We start from the raw sequence: 14,695 nt of genomic DNA on the forward strand, positions 1-14,695 counted from the left end.
CATCCATCCAGAAGGGCTTTAGCCATGATATAGATATATTACAATATATATTCGCAATAATATAGATATTACAGAAATGGGTCTATTATGGTATGTTATAGTGTACACAGTATGAAGTATGTTATGAATATTCTATAACTATAAGTATGTACAGGCTGTACATCTAAATGTGTTTACGTAGAAATAAGATCAAGTTCAGCAACATCTAAAAGGTGTATTTCAACTTAAGTTAACCAGTGCAGACAAGCACAAAGAAGTACACTAAAGGCTTTTAAAACCTGAATTAATAGTTTGCTAGAATTTAGCAGGATAAAGGTGGGTACACCAGTAATCACTGGGACCCAGGTGTGTCTCAGTTTTCGTGCGTGCAGTTCAGAAAGATGATAATAATGAAGCCAACAAAATTCCCCTCAATTCTTCTGCAAAATCTTTAAAGCTGTAATTTAAAGTTCCTGCAAAGTCCACTCAATGCAGAAGCTATCAGAAGCAAACCTTTCTCTTTTTTCTGTTTCTTTTTGCTTAAATTTTACTTGTACTTTTATTCATGTGTTTGTTTTAATGATGGCTTTTAGGAGTGCCATTACAGAGGGCACTCATTTACTTGAGTGACAGGTGTATCAGCTTATTATTCAGGTCTTGTTCCGCCATCGTGACTGCCAGCAGTGAAACTAAATCTTCAGAAACTGGTTGATGAAGTTGTTTGTTTCTAGTTTAGATTGAAATGTATGTTTTAAAAAGCACCGTCGTATCCTGATCATTTAGTTTTCAATATGTTCCATCTCCACTGTTGAAATACTCGGGACAGACACATATTCATACAGAGTTAGGAGTAATTGTACCCATCATACCAAGCGGACCCTATAAACAGTGCTGTATTATAAATAATCAAAACATCATTTTGTTGTTATGCCTCGTCAAGGACAGATTTATGTATGGCCACTGTGTTTAAAACTACATCTGGAAACTTTTGAGTTCTATTATAATAATTTGCATCAGCTTTTTTGGATTGATCTTTAATTGTAATACATTAATCTACAGTAGCTTGCAATTTTATCAGTGAAATCAGCAAATATTTGTCTGATAAATGTTTTTTTTTGCTGAAGAAATAAGGGACGATAAAAATGGAAATGTTCTTTTAAAATAAAGGCAACTCATAACTAATTACAATCAATGAATAAATGGACTTGCATCACTGGTGGAAAGTAAATGTCCATGTTGTGGGAGTATGACAAATATACAATAATGCAAATATTGTGGGGACAACTCATAAATGCACAGTAACTCCCATGAAATGGCTATTGCAGAATCTATAGTGCATAAGGAGACATATACTATATGCACTGTGTGTTTTGATACAGTGCATTGTTTGAGTAAAATTAATAGAGACAGTCCTAATATCTTCTGCAACTGGAGAGAGCATGGTAGAAAAAGTATTTGGATCTTAAGTAAGACTATACATAGTCAGAATACACAATTACACTGTGGCATTACAAGCAGGGGTGTTTCTGGGAGGTTTTTTGTACATTTGACATTTTTACTAGAAATAAAAACCAAGCAAAAAGAATTAACTATTTAAATATATTTTTGGTTACAAAAGTAAAGAATTGTAATTTTAGTAGAAGTAAATATCCTTTGTTGAGGGTTTGCAAAGCAATGGAGTTAGAACATGTCAAGCAGTGGACTAACCCACTGTGATGTGCATGGAGGGAGTCCATACTGCTGGTAACTAATAGGCTTTCACTGCATGTAATATTATTTAAGATTAAATAGTGGGACACTGTCACCCCAGGTCCCCCCCTTTACTCAATCCCTGGTTTCAAAAGGGGAAAAAAAAACATTTGCACACCATTTGGCTCCTATTTAATAATTTTAATTCTTAAAGCATTCCTACAAAGGCAACGTCTCAATCAGTCGTATTTTCTTCAGGCACACATACCTGTCTTAAATTGGATCCAAATACTGTGAAGAGTTTCCCGTCTTTGAATACATATTATGATTTTCTTTTTCTTCTTTTTCCTTTTATTTTTAACAAATTTGGGCTGTTACCTAAAAGATTTTGCTTCAATGTGTGCACACTTTGTCTTTTTTACTGTTTGTTATTTATTGTTGTGTTATTTAGAGAGTCTAAAAGTTTATTTGCAATGGCCTTTCCTAGATATGCCTTTAAATAACATAAACCTGGGACATATACACGATAGGAAGAACGCAAACAGTTTTTTAAAAGGCAAAATAACAAAACTTATAGTACAGTGAAGCATCATAATAATTATGGAAGTTGCATCAAAGATAGATTTAAGCACAGCAAGCACGGCCTGGTCGTGTGATATTTTATGAGGTCATCATTTGTCTTAATCTACAAGGAGTATTTTAGCATTTTAAGTGCTTCAGTAGATTAGGTTTCCCCACTGCTGAGCAGCGTCCTGTGTCCTCTCACTTTAAGTTTGCTGCACATACCCACTGACATTTTCTTCATTGTTTAAACTTTTATATTTGGACCACTGCCACGCATTTTAAATTCTGAGTATGTGGCTCCGAATTTGTACTCTGTTGTTTGTGTGGCCTCTTGAACTGAGTGCCTCTGTCATCCCTGCACCATATGTGCCAGCATTTAACTACTACACAAATTGTTGAAACATCTCTGCACAAGAGATGCCAAGACAAACTTGTATACAGTACACTCAGCCTAATTCTGCTTGATGAGTGAAGTAATTCAGATGGCAATCCGCTGGCTGCCAATAATGTGCACTAGTTCAGTCCCCCTGTCACTCATGTTGGTCTGCTGATGGTACAAAAGGACTCCCTCGCTTCCCTCTTGACTTGCTCCACACAGAGATGTGACTGGAGATAGAATTATGCATTTTTCATGAGGCTCCAAATGCAACTATGCTCACTGCTTCTGCTCAGGCTGGGCTATATTTTGCTCTGTCGATACCTTCAGCTTTTTATGATTTGAATGCTCACTCGTGGTGTGGCAAACAAGCTTAGCGAATAATCGTGTGTTTTTAGACGCCCTCATATAATTGCTGTTTGGCTTTTTGTTTTTAACTTTCTTCTCATTTAAGATCTTTTCTTCCCTCCTACTCATACTGTAACATTATAGCTGTATTTCAGTTTTTCTAATGATTTGTATGGGGTCAGTCCTTAATCTTTTGTGCACGTATTGACATCTTGATCACTCTGTACATATACGCAGTTCATAAAAGTATAAATTATGGATTGCATCTGCAGATTTTGGCTATAGCTTTCAGACAGTTCTCATTATTTTTGTAAATGTTCTTTCCAGGCCGGGCCGTTATACATACGTCGAGGAACATCATCAAACCCACTCAAGATAGAATAAAACGGAACGGTGTCTAAATTTTAATGAAATGACAAAGTAATACTGATTAATTAGCTCACAAATTGACAAGAGTGTGAAATGAAATCCAAAAAAAGCTTCTATTCAGGTTCAGGGCACAACTGTAGTAACAGTGTTAAGTAGGTGTATTTATGACTGGAGGGTGTCGATTGTGCATAACCAGTGAATGCCAATTAGCCTAATTGGTTGTAGATAATTCGTTTTGTGGATTACAAACATAAAAATTAAGTGTGTGTGTGTGTGTGTGTGTGTGTGTGTGTGTGTGTGTGTGTGTGTGTGTGTGTGTGTGTGTGTGTGTGTGTGTGTGTGTGTATAGATATAAAGTAAAACTATACTTTATATAACTCGTTTTTACTTTTCATTTCTCTGTTGCTAACTTTAGGCACAAGACCCTCAGGTGCTGGAACAACTGTCCAAAAACATCACTCGCATGGGCTTGACCAACTTCACCCTCAACTACCTCAGGGTAAGTACTGTGTGTGTGTGTGTGTGTGTGTGTGTGTGTGTGTGTGTGTGTGTGTGTGTGTGTGTGTATGAATGTGTGTCTGTCTGACAATGTCTATGACTGTCATTCTGCTTTTTGTTTTTCTTCTCATCTTGTCACACTTGATGCGCACTGAGGAGCAATTCTTGTCCATATTTAAACACAGTAATTCATGTTTCTCATAATTTCTAAGTATCTTGTATGCTTAGACTGAATAAACTTATATATTCATGTTTTGTCATCGTTAATGTGATCTTTTGGCACTATTACATTATACGGGCTACGATTAATCTTTTCTATTTGCAGATATATTGACTGTTTGAATATATAAGTTTGACTTGAACATCATTTCTAGACATTGTTTCCACTCCTCAGTTATACTGTTAGTGCAAATGTACCTATTTTCTCTTTTTTTTACTAGCTGCTGCTGTTATTTATGTGCTGAACACAGTGAAACTTAAGCGTATAATTTCAAAAGTGCATGGCATCAAAACAAAAAGAAGTACTTATTTATTCTTTACTGTCTGCATATACGTGTTTTTGTACCTGACCGCAGCAATATAATTTACGGAAATGGGAAGTATAAGCCGACTGAATACATTAGTGATTATTTCACAACGCTCTGTTTGTGTTTTTCGACACCACAGTTGACTGACAGCTACGATTTCCAAATGGGGGAACAAGAGCGAGCGGGAGAGAGACGGGGAGAGGGAAGAATTAATTGGATACAGAAAATTAGCATAACGTTAATGAACGCTCCCTGTTGAGACTCATAATTGTGAAATGGCGCGCGAATCAGGGAACGGCACCTCCGCTGCTTATAATAACTGAGTGAAGAAAGACACACAGAGGGGGTGAGAGGGAGCAGGGTGACTGTTTTTGTTTTTCTATAACAATGATCGTCGATACAGAAAGTAGCTGCTATGTGGCTGAAAAAGAAAAAAAAATTCAAGTATCTGTAATTAGTTGCTAAAGCTTTAGTTTCTGGTCTTTCTCTGTTTTGTTGATTCATTTGGTCAGTGCTTGGCAAATGAAACAACGATTGTGTCTTGCTTTCTGTTTGCTGACACCATGCATTTCATGGAAGAGGTTAAGCTGTTTGTGTCTAAACAGTCGCAGCTTGACTCGAACTGTGTCAGCCCTCCGAACCTCAGATGTATTTCAGAATACAGTGTGGTTTTATTTCAAATGGAACAGAAAATGTGAAACACAACAAATGATTTAGCGTTGTTTTGAGGTTTAATTGAATTTCAGTAATAATGAAAACAAGCTGCACATTATTTCATGTGTTAAATAGTAATATTTGCGAGAAATTTTCGGTTTAAAGGGGCGTCAGGAAGGCTGAAGACTCATTTATCCTGTAGCGGTGAATCTGTCTGTTTTCTATAGGTGCATAGATTTATGATCCCATTTCAGCTGATAAATGTGATTTTTAGGTTGCTTTTATTAGACAGTTTCATTTCTTATTTTTCACAAGAACAACTGCCAACTGATTTCCTTTCTTTCCAACACCCAATTAACCGTCTTACGATCCCTTTAGATTCATTGTCTGACCTCTTGTAGCAGTCCTGATATTCAGGTTGGGAATCACTGCTGTGTAGTCACTATTTTTCACTTTGCAAATGATATTTTCCCCTTACTGTTATCTGAAGGTGTCAAGGTAAAATACACCCTTTCCTCACATTAAACTAGCAATAATGTGTGTCTGGAAAAGACCTTTCCCAGTGTTTATCAGTCCTTCTAAAGAGACTGACAGTTTCCTGGCTTAGGGGTTACAACCGGCCTTTCTCTTACTCACAGAGGCACACACACACACTTTCTTTTTTTTTCATTTGGAGTATTTAAGCCTTTCCATGTATTGGAGCTGCCGACTTCCTACTATTCAGCCTGAAAATAGCCCTTGTTTTCAGGCTGAGAGCCAGGGCTTGTTGGCTGAGCTGGGGAGGGATATTACTGTGTCAGAAGGGAACTATCAGAGGAGAACATGGGATTAGTCTGCTACAGGGATGTTCACTTTACCTCGAGCGGCATGGCATCAAAACACTGCCGTCCTAACAGAGGGAAAAGCAACAGACGTGGTTATGTTTATGTAGGATAATTTGGCGTTAGCAGCTGAGTCTATGGTTGTTAGAATGACTAAGTTTAAAGCCCCTGTCTGGTCAGTGGTTTGAATATCCATCATGGTAAAACATGATTCCTGGTATTGCTGTCGACTTGAATAAAAGCCTCCAAAGCTATTGTACGGTAATCAAAGGAGCAGTGTAGATAACACATACAGCCCGTGATAAAAATCTCCTTCAAACTTTAAACTTTTCTTAGTTTTTCTTCTTCTTTTTTTATTCTGTGTTGCTGTACAGTACATCTGAAGATGGGATGAGCATGTTGATTAGAATTGACATCAGAATAGCAGGAATGGTGTGATGCTGAAGGTCACATGAGATCATTTGAGCATGCAGTGAATGATTAATAGTCTCCTTTCTCTCAGTAATGACTGTTAGAGTGCCCTTGAGCAACCTACTAGGCCACGCCTACTTTGACTGCAGCAGTTTTCACCTTGTATCACAATCTTATTGGGATACAGTAGAAACAACTATTCGTTTTCCGGTTGGCAGCACTATAGTTATGAAGCTGCAGTGGCCCAAATGACTGACACCAGACTGAAGACATTATTTGTTGTATGATTCTAGCATGTTGTGAAATGTGTTACTTCAGTCTTCCTAAATGCATCTTGGAACAAAAGCTAGCAGCAGTTGTTTCAGTAAATGTCCAGTGGCAGCATATGATTGTGTTATATAGATAAAACCATCTAGCTATGAACATTGATAGGAATTAGAACCTGTAGAAGCAATTTTATGGTATATAACTCCAGCAGTAGAGTCCTAGAGGCAGTTTTCGCCACTCCGTAGCCATCTTGCTAACACCTCTAAGCAGTTATGTGGGCAATTACTTTAAAGTTGCTATCTAAATAAATTGGGAGATGGGCACTTCATCGGTCTTCAGGACATAAAAAACACTTGTAGGATCAACAGTAAAATTTGATTTAAAAATGCTTTAAAGTTTGGTAACTTTACACAAAATAAGTTTTAAAAGCTTGAATCCATGAAAGTTATGCTTTTATGTTTGAGTTTTAACTTTAGCTGTATAGTTTCATTAAAAGAGTTCAGAGTGCCAACTGATCATTGTGGCTGAAAAAATGACAATTCATACTACAAGAAAATGGATACATTTTATGTACATCTCTGTTAAAGTAAGAAGTGGATACACTAGCTACCTGCGTGGTAGCCAGTGTGAATTCATTCTCTACAGCATCAGTTATAACCGAGCAATTAATTGGCTCTAATATATAATTTGGATGTTTGATTGTGATATTGAAAACAAAATAAATTAGATAAAACAAGAGATAAAATATTTTCCTATGATGCTCTCATTTTGCTTTGGTTTTTTTTTTGTTTTAGATTGAGCATACCCTGGGGCACTTTTCAACTCTCCCTGAAAGTCCAAGCTGTTTCACTGTTTAGTTTAGCTCAAGCCAACATGAGCTTTTGATCAACAAGAAATATCTTGAAAAAGTTCATTTGGCGTCTCTCTCTGGCATCTACTTTTGGTTGGTTGTTACTTCAGCTCTACTTGTGACTGCTGTGCTGACAGCTCTGCACATCGTGTCTCTTTGGCAAGGACTTCATTATGCTCAGAACGGAATTCCCTGCATTTTAAAAACACGTGTCTGAAAATATGAATGTGTAATAAGTCATGTGTACAAGTCAAACCATACGTGGAAGTAAGGCATGAAACACGTTGATATCAAAGCATATGAGTAAATATTATGTTACTTGTTTATTAAGTATTCTGCTTTTGTCTAGCCCCGGTCTGTCTCCAAAGTGAAGGTCTGCAGGCCAGCTTACAAGACAGGTTTTAAGCTCAAAAACACCCCCTTGTCTGCTCCTAAATCCCAGTGAAAACCTTGTGTACACCCCCACATCCACCTCTTTTTTTCATTTATCTCTTACATTTAAAGTTAAGTTTATGAAAGTACCATGTAAAAACACCCATTTTTCAATGTCCAGTAAACACACGTTTGTCGAGAATAATGTGAGCGATCAAGATTATAATATTAACCAAAATACTTCAATACTTAATTCTTTTTTCCCTTCTTTCATGATCTGTCTCCATCTCATCCTATCCCTAGCATCCTTGTCGGTCACACCACCTTCTGCATTTCACTATATTTACCAGCCTTCTCTCTTTTCTACATGATATCTCTGTCTTCAACATCCTTTTCCAAATATAGCCACTATCTCTCCTGTACACATGTCCACTCCACCTCAGCCTCACCTCTCTAGCTTTGTCTCCAAATTGCTCTACCCAATTACCAAAGCACTGTAATTGTGATTTTTTTTTCTTCTTCTGTATTCCACCAACAACACAACTGGCATAGAAAACAGGTTATTTTTTTCATTTATAAAACTTTTATTGCCATGTCGCTCACTTTTAATGTATTTTCTATTTCCTGCTTACTCTGTTTTTTGTTAACAACGTTCATCATTGTTCTCTAACTTTAACCAAAAAGTTATTGTAGTTATTGTAGTCAAACTTTGTGATGCCCTAACTCAAACAAAACCCTTTTTCCCTAGGAGGGACAAAAATTCTTTTCATTTATCAGTTTTCAAAAGCAAATTGTGCCACTGTGTTGATGCAGGCCTTGATCGGAAAGTGCTTATGTGAACGTGTTAAAGATGGCAATTAAGTATTGTGTTTTTGAATCAGCCTCAAGTTGTTCTGCGGGGTAGATTTTTCAGACCAGAATGTAATATAAGGTCAGAATCTAATTGTAGCCTGTGTCAGGAGAACATCTATTTCACTTAAGACAATTTCAAGTTCTTATAAGCAGTGCACTCCGTGGCTGCAAATTGCAACACCACCAGAGGGGATCTATTCCACATAGCACCTGCATGTGCAACCTCCAGAGTCAGCTAGTCCTGAGAAGTAAAGAACAAAAATATTCCATGTAGAAATTAACCAGTTTTAACATTTTGACTAGTTTGTTAGATTAACTGATAATTTTAATTTGGCCGTCAGTGTGAACGTGAGCTTGAATGGCTCTCTATCTCTCTTTGTTAGCCCTGTGATTAACTGGTGACCTTACCAGGGTTTACCTGCCTTTCAGCCTCCCTGTGACCCCAAGTTTGATAAGCAGTTTACAAAAATAGATGGATGGATGTTGCAGAACGTTTAATGCTCAATTTTTCCTAGACAGACAAAAGTGAGTCAGAAAAACAGAACCGTTTTATTCAGTTAGAGGATATGAACCAGGCTAGCTGACTGGAGTTTGATCCTAGTATTTTCCTGTGATTGGTTTAATGCAGGCAGGCCTGCAACTGGCCAATGGCTGTCCTCCAGCTACACCAACAAGCATCTGGATGGTTACTGCTGCTGAACAAGTTGGGCTGACCAACTTGTAATGCTATCCAGATGTTATCTGGATAAGCTTATCCTGATGTATTTAAAATGACAAGACGACCCCTGATTCCTCCTACAAGATATCACCAGAGATTTACAGTTTTCCCCTAGATGAATACTGTACTTAAAGTCTCCTTAAGAGCAGAATATTGTTGGAGGACAGTGTGGGAACGATGAGGCCAGTCTGAGTTGGCTGTGTCTAAAGCAGAAACACTCAGACACACACATGTCCAAGTTTGTGTGCATGAATTTGAATTTTCTATGAATTATAAACAGCTCAACAAAGACTGCTTATATTTAAAAGCCTTACCCTGCACATCATTCTGTTTCTCTGTGAAACACTTTCTAATAGTAACCTGTTTTCTAAAGGTACTATATTAATAGTATCCATAAAACCTAGATTTACTGCCTAATGAATAACTCCCAATCTGTATGTGCATGATTAATTAGACAACAAACTCATAATTTTTATGTTTGTTTGTTCTTTTTACCTTAATAAGAACAGCAGCGGCATTAAGATGACAGTGTCTGTCTCCTCTAACGAAGTGTGTGGCTTGTGCTATTGTGTTTGCAGTTGTGTGTCATCCTGGAGCCCATGCAGGAGCTCATGTCAAGGCACAAGACCTACAACCTCAGCCCCCGGGACTGTCTCAAGACATGCCTATTCCAAAAATGGCAGAGAATGGTAGCCCCACCAGGTAACTACCCATTACCTTATACACAGATTTAGAAGAATGTGTTTTCAGTTAAAGCTGTTTTACTGTGCAGTTCATGTAATAATAATTAATTGAAAGTGAACATTTGATGTTCCAAGTGGCATTAACTAGATTGGATAATGACAACATCTTCTTAAATGTTCAGATCCAAGCCCAAGATCTAATTGTTTCCTCTACTGAGCTTTTAAGATTCTTCCTTTTAACAGCTTTTAATTCCAGCCCGTCACTCTCTGTGTGGGAATCTGAATATTTTCACTCAGAATGTGTTTTCATTGCATCATTTATGTTCCCAAATTTGCCATTATATGTCTTAATCCCATAAATATGTTTTGCCTGTCAGGTATATGAAATTAATCAGAATTCAGGGTTGCCTCTTGAATCTCAGCCTTGCCAATCTTAACGAGCCTCTTAGCTTTCTATGATTGATGTTTGCAGGGTGGTTTCTGAAAAGTACCAGGCTTAAATTGGCTGTGTGGTTCTTAAGCTGGAGAGAAGGAGTAAGCCGAGGTTTTTTTGGGAAGGGGGGGGGGGGTTTGGACACATCGGAGTGGCTGCAAATTACAGCAATGCTTAGCGAGGCGTGACGAGATGTCTTTAAAAACCAACACCAGTCAAAAAGCCTTTGACTCAGACCTGTGTAACTTTAATTAAGAGTGCTGGGTGTAATCAAACTAGTAGATCCAGCTCCCTGGCCAGCGGCTCCCCAGCGTCGACGACGTTCTTCAAAGAAAAGAAAAAAGAAAACAGAGAGGGAAAAAAAACAGAAGGCATTTTATGAATATAAAGTCTTAGGGAAAAAAACAGACTCCTGTATTGATAGTTAATTGTGCTCATGGTATAAAAATACAGCTTAATATGAAATCCCCCGTAGCTGCTAAAGATTCATCATATACCAAATAGAGTTATTTATATATGTTTATTGTGTTATTTGGCTTGGTAGCGTTTATGTGGGAGTGCTGGCTCTGAACCGCCGTGTAAAAATTAAGTCTGATTCTTCCTTGAGGTCAGGGCTCTGAGTCCGTTTCACCATCTGTCTTTATTTTGACATCACAGTTGCCTGATCTTTGCAGTTTAGCTGGAATTGGGGTTTTCCTTATTGGTTGCGTGTTATTCTCCTTTTCCTGCAATTCTTCTCCAGCTTGGAAACTGGTTGGGATTTAGCCAGGAAGGAAGCCACGGGCGCATTTATGCTCTGATAAATCCTTTTGGTGGAAATGGAAGCGATTTTAGTACGTCACTGGTTCAGCATCGGAGGAAACCAGTCGGATAACAGAAATGATTGTCTCTGACAATGGGCCCGCTTTTCCTTTCTTTCTGTTTTTTTGCACACACGTCTGTCAAAGTCAGGAATCAAAAGAGAAGAAAGACTGATAAAAATTCCTCTTGTTTTGCCTCTGATTTATAGTTTCAGTTTTGTTTGTATCATGAGTCGCTGGTTGTTATAACTGAATATGAAAGCATCTCCCTTGGTGTGATTAGTAAGAACCTCAAAAAATGTATTTCATTTTCAGACATCTGTTTGAAGATCATAGCAGTGTTTTCTTCTCTCTCTTGAGATTAAAAGGAATAATGTTTTCTAACAAATGTTGGCAGGATTTGCAAAATCTTGTATTCATAAATTATGCACTACATAAATTATTTTGTTAATACTAGAAACACTAAGATCTCTATTTAACCTGTGCCAGTGCTTTATATCTTTTTTAATAATAATGGTTTAATAATTTAATTGCACTTTCAGGACTCGTGTATGGCTCATTAGTAGAATAATATATTTCATTTAGTTTGCACAGTGGTGCACAGTGGTTCAATAGCATCTGTGTGGCATTGAATGTTCAGTTATTTCTCTCCCTTTTCTGTGTCGTCATCTCTGGTCTGGTCTTCTTTTGTCTTAAATTGTTTAAGAAATGATCCAACTTTCTGAGTAAAATAAAACTGATTTTGGCTCCGGTTTCAGCTGGACACCCACAGAACTTCAAAACGGAAATATTTCCCACAAATCACAAAAAAGGTATCTTCTCTCTTACATTGTCTATTGTCTGCAGCCTTAAAAGAAAACAGCACCCTGGTGCTCACCGGGATGCACTGAAATATATTTTGTGTGCAAGTTTTTCATGGATGCTCAACTGCATGTCAATAAAATAGTCCTCATACCTGTACTGAATTAAAAAAAAAAGATACAGGTTAGATGATGCATGTTAAACCATTCTAAAACAGAGTGATTAAAACTATACACACTCGTGCTCAGCAATTCAGACGAATGTGCAAGAATGCATACATAAAAGCATATTTAGTGAGACAAACACAGATGGGCTTTCTGCCTCACTAGAGCAGTTTTAATCTGGTTCGTGCGATTGAGGAACACCACAGTCGGTGCTGTGCCGAAATCATTAACAAATTTACATTACGATGAGCATCAGGGTCCATTGTTGAGCATTTATGCAAATAAAAAAGGGGTTCTTTCTTACTAGTGCATGTCTTGGAAGATGTTAACACTCGTGTGGTTTCACCTCAGAAGAAAACAAAGCATGGGTTCTGTAGAATTTGCATAGCCCGTTTTTGCATGTGTTCTTTCTGCATGCGTGCATGTACTCTGGCCTTTTAAACATTTCTGTCCATGTTTTTTCTGTATCTGCATGTAACTCTGACAGTCAAAGCGTCTACTGTTTGACCCCACACACATATATACATGCACACTGCATACTGCGCACACCCCTACACCTTGTCTCCGTCTGTATGCATTATGTTCTTGGCATGGCCTCTGTTTCTCTTTGCTGGTCGCGCCAAAGCTGAGCCTGCCCGACAGACAACCACGAAGAGGAGGAAACGGAAGAACTCAGCCAGCAGCGCCAATAGCAGTGTGGGCACCACTGCAAGCAAGAAACGCAGCCCGGCCACCAACTTCAGCCTCTCCAGTCAGGTACCTGTAAGCATCAGCTCCACTTTCCCCCCTCTTTTTTTTTTTTTTTTTGTTGCGAAGTCTTCACATGCAAGTTTAGAGGGTAACAAACAGGAAATTCTGAATGCTAGTGCAGCTATTAAGCTTAGATTATTTGCGCAAATGAGGGTAACAAAGGAACTAAAGTCTCGGTTCTGAGACAAAGAAACCCTGTGGGACGTGAATGAAAACATGTGGCCCCAAAAGATAAAGAGAAAATACATAAAATACAGTACAAGAGCAGGTTTATGAAAAACAAGTAAAAAAGGTGAATGAAACTCTTCTGCTGCTTTTTTTTTTTTGCCGTGGGTTGTATCATGTTTTGTAGCTGCATACTTAATTTTTCTTGAGTATTCAGTATCTCAGAGTAAACTTTATTCTTGTCAGAATACGCATGTTCGAAAAGACCCAGCTGACCCTGTTGCTTAACCAAGTGGCTGAAGCCTGGAGGTTTAAAAAGGAAAAAAAAAGGCTTGAATATCAGGACCAAATGGGAAAATGTGGGTGGGGTAGGTGACACTTTGCCCTCTCTCAGCCACCACGCTTGAAATGCCCTTGAGCAAGAACCTGAACTCACAGCTGTCCAGAGGACTGGTGGCTAGCTGTACTTGCTTTCACATAAATATAACGAAGACATAAACAAACAAGAACCAAGAAAAAACTTAAGGATACTGATTGCTCTCCTTTGAATGAGGTTTCTTGTTTAAATCCCTGAAGTCCAGCAGATGTGGGATTACTGAAGCTGATGCCAACATCCATATACTATAGAACTATACTGTAGCTGCTTTAGAACAGTTATTTTTTAATACATACTCTTGACTTACTAACTTTTTCACCTTTTTGTTAAACAATAAACTTTAAGCACCAGTAAATGGAAAATATCAGAAATATTGATAAGCCAATGTAAATTAAATTAACACAATTAAAACAAGAAGCATCTAAAATGAAAAGAAACAATGTAACCAATAACAAACATGCTGCATATTCAAATATGTGTTATTAACACATTACATTACATATACATTTAATCGTTTTTACACTACAGATATAAAACTTATGTCCAAAACTTAAAAAGAAAACAGCTTTCAGATCAACTTTGAACACCTTTACTCAGTGTGAAACTAATTACAATTGTGTATGAATGCCTGATTTAGCTACAGGTTTCCATAAAAGGCCACTTGACACAGTTAGAGGTTAAATAGCCTCTTAAACAGCTGAGTATCACACCACATGCTTGGCACTCCCCTCGAGGATTCAATGCCATTGTGAGAGTCTGCAAAGGCTGCACTGTCATTCCATACACTGCTTATTATGCACACACTGTATTATATTTACACTACAGCATCCAATTTACTGTTCTGTAGCCACACTGGTGCACTGTTTTTCAACACACATTTCAGTGCCGTTGAGAATGCGCCAATTCCAAACATAAAAGGAATTTATTGACATTAAAGTGTCGCCGGTTACCATTAATGTGTGGCTGTCTTGTACGTAGGACTAATACTGCTTAATGGGAAATTTGAGGTTCTAATGCTTTTCTATACAGCATGTGCGGAACAACAACCAGATCTCCCAGAAAAGATGTTTATATACTGCTGCTTGCTTCGAAAGAAACCATAAAAATCTTTATTATGCTTCTTAGGGATGTTTTTTTGCAGTGTAGGAAACTCATGCATGTAAGCACTACACACAAAGTGGTGTATAAAGTGCAGGACACTGGAGAGTGTCTGTGGTTAAGTTTAAGC

At 37.8% G+C, this 14,695-nt stretch overlaps 1 protein-coding gene across 5 annotated transcripts in view; it reads left to right on the forward strand.

Annotated features, from left to right (window-relative positions):
• ldb2a (LIM domain binding 2a) overlaps positions 1-14,695 on the forward strand; it is a 113,794-nt gene that overhangs the window by 92,278 nt on the left and 6,821 nt on the right. Inside the window, exons 5-8 of one of the 5 annotated variants that reach the window (XM_085416269.1) lie at positions 3,741-3,824; positions 9,874-9,997; positions 11,970-12,023; positions 12,802-12,938. In XM_085416269.1, the coding sequence (XP_085272395.1) occupies positions 3,741-3,824; positions 9,874-9,997; positions 11,970-12,023; positions 12,802-12,938 (399 nt within the window). Of the gene's footprint in view, positions 1-3,740; positions 3,825-9,873; positions 9,998-11,969; positions 12,024-12,785; positions 12,939-14,695 lie in introns of all 5 variants that reach the window. The other 4 variants (XM_085416277.1, XM_085416244.1, XM_085416260.1 and 1 more) reach the window with 4 other exon arrangements.

The sequence above is a fragment of the Rhamphochromis longiceps genome, linkage group LG2 (assembly GCF_057381845.1).
Source record: "Rhamphochromis longiceps isolate RC_006_pf linkage group LG2, R_longiceps_female_GT1.1, whole genome shotgun sequence".
Lineage (NCBI taxonomy): Eukaryota > Metazoa > Chordata > Actinopteri > Cichliformes > Cichlidae > Rhamphochromis > Rhamphochromis longiceps.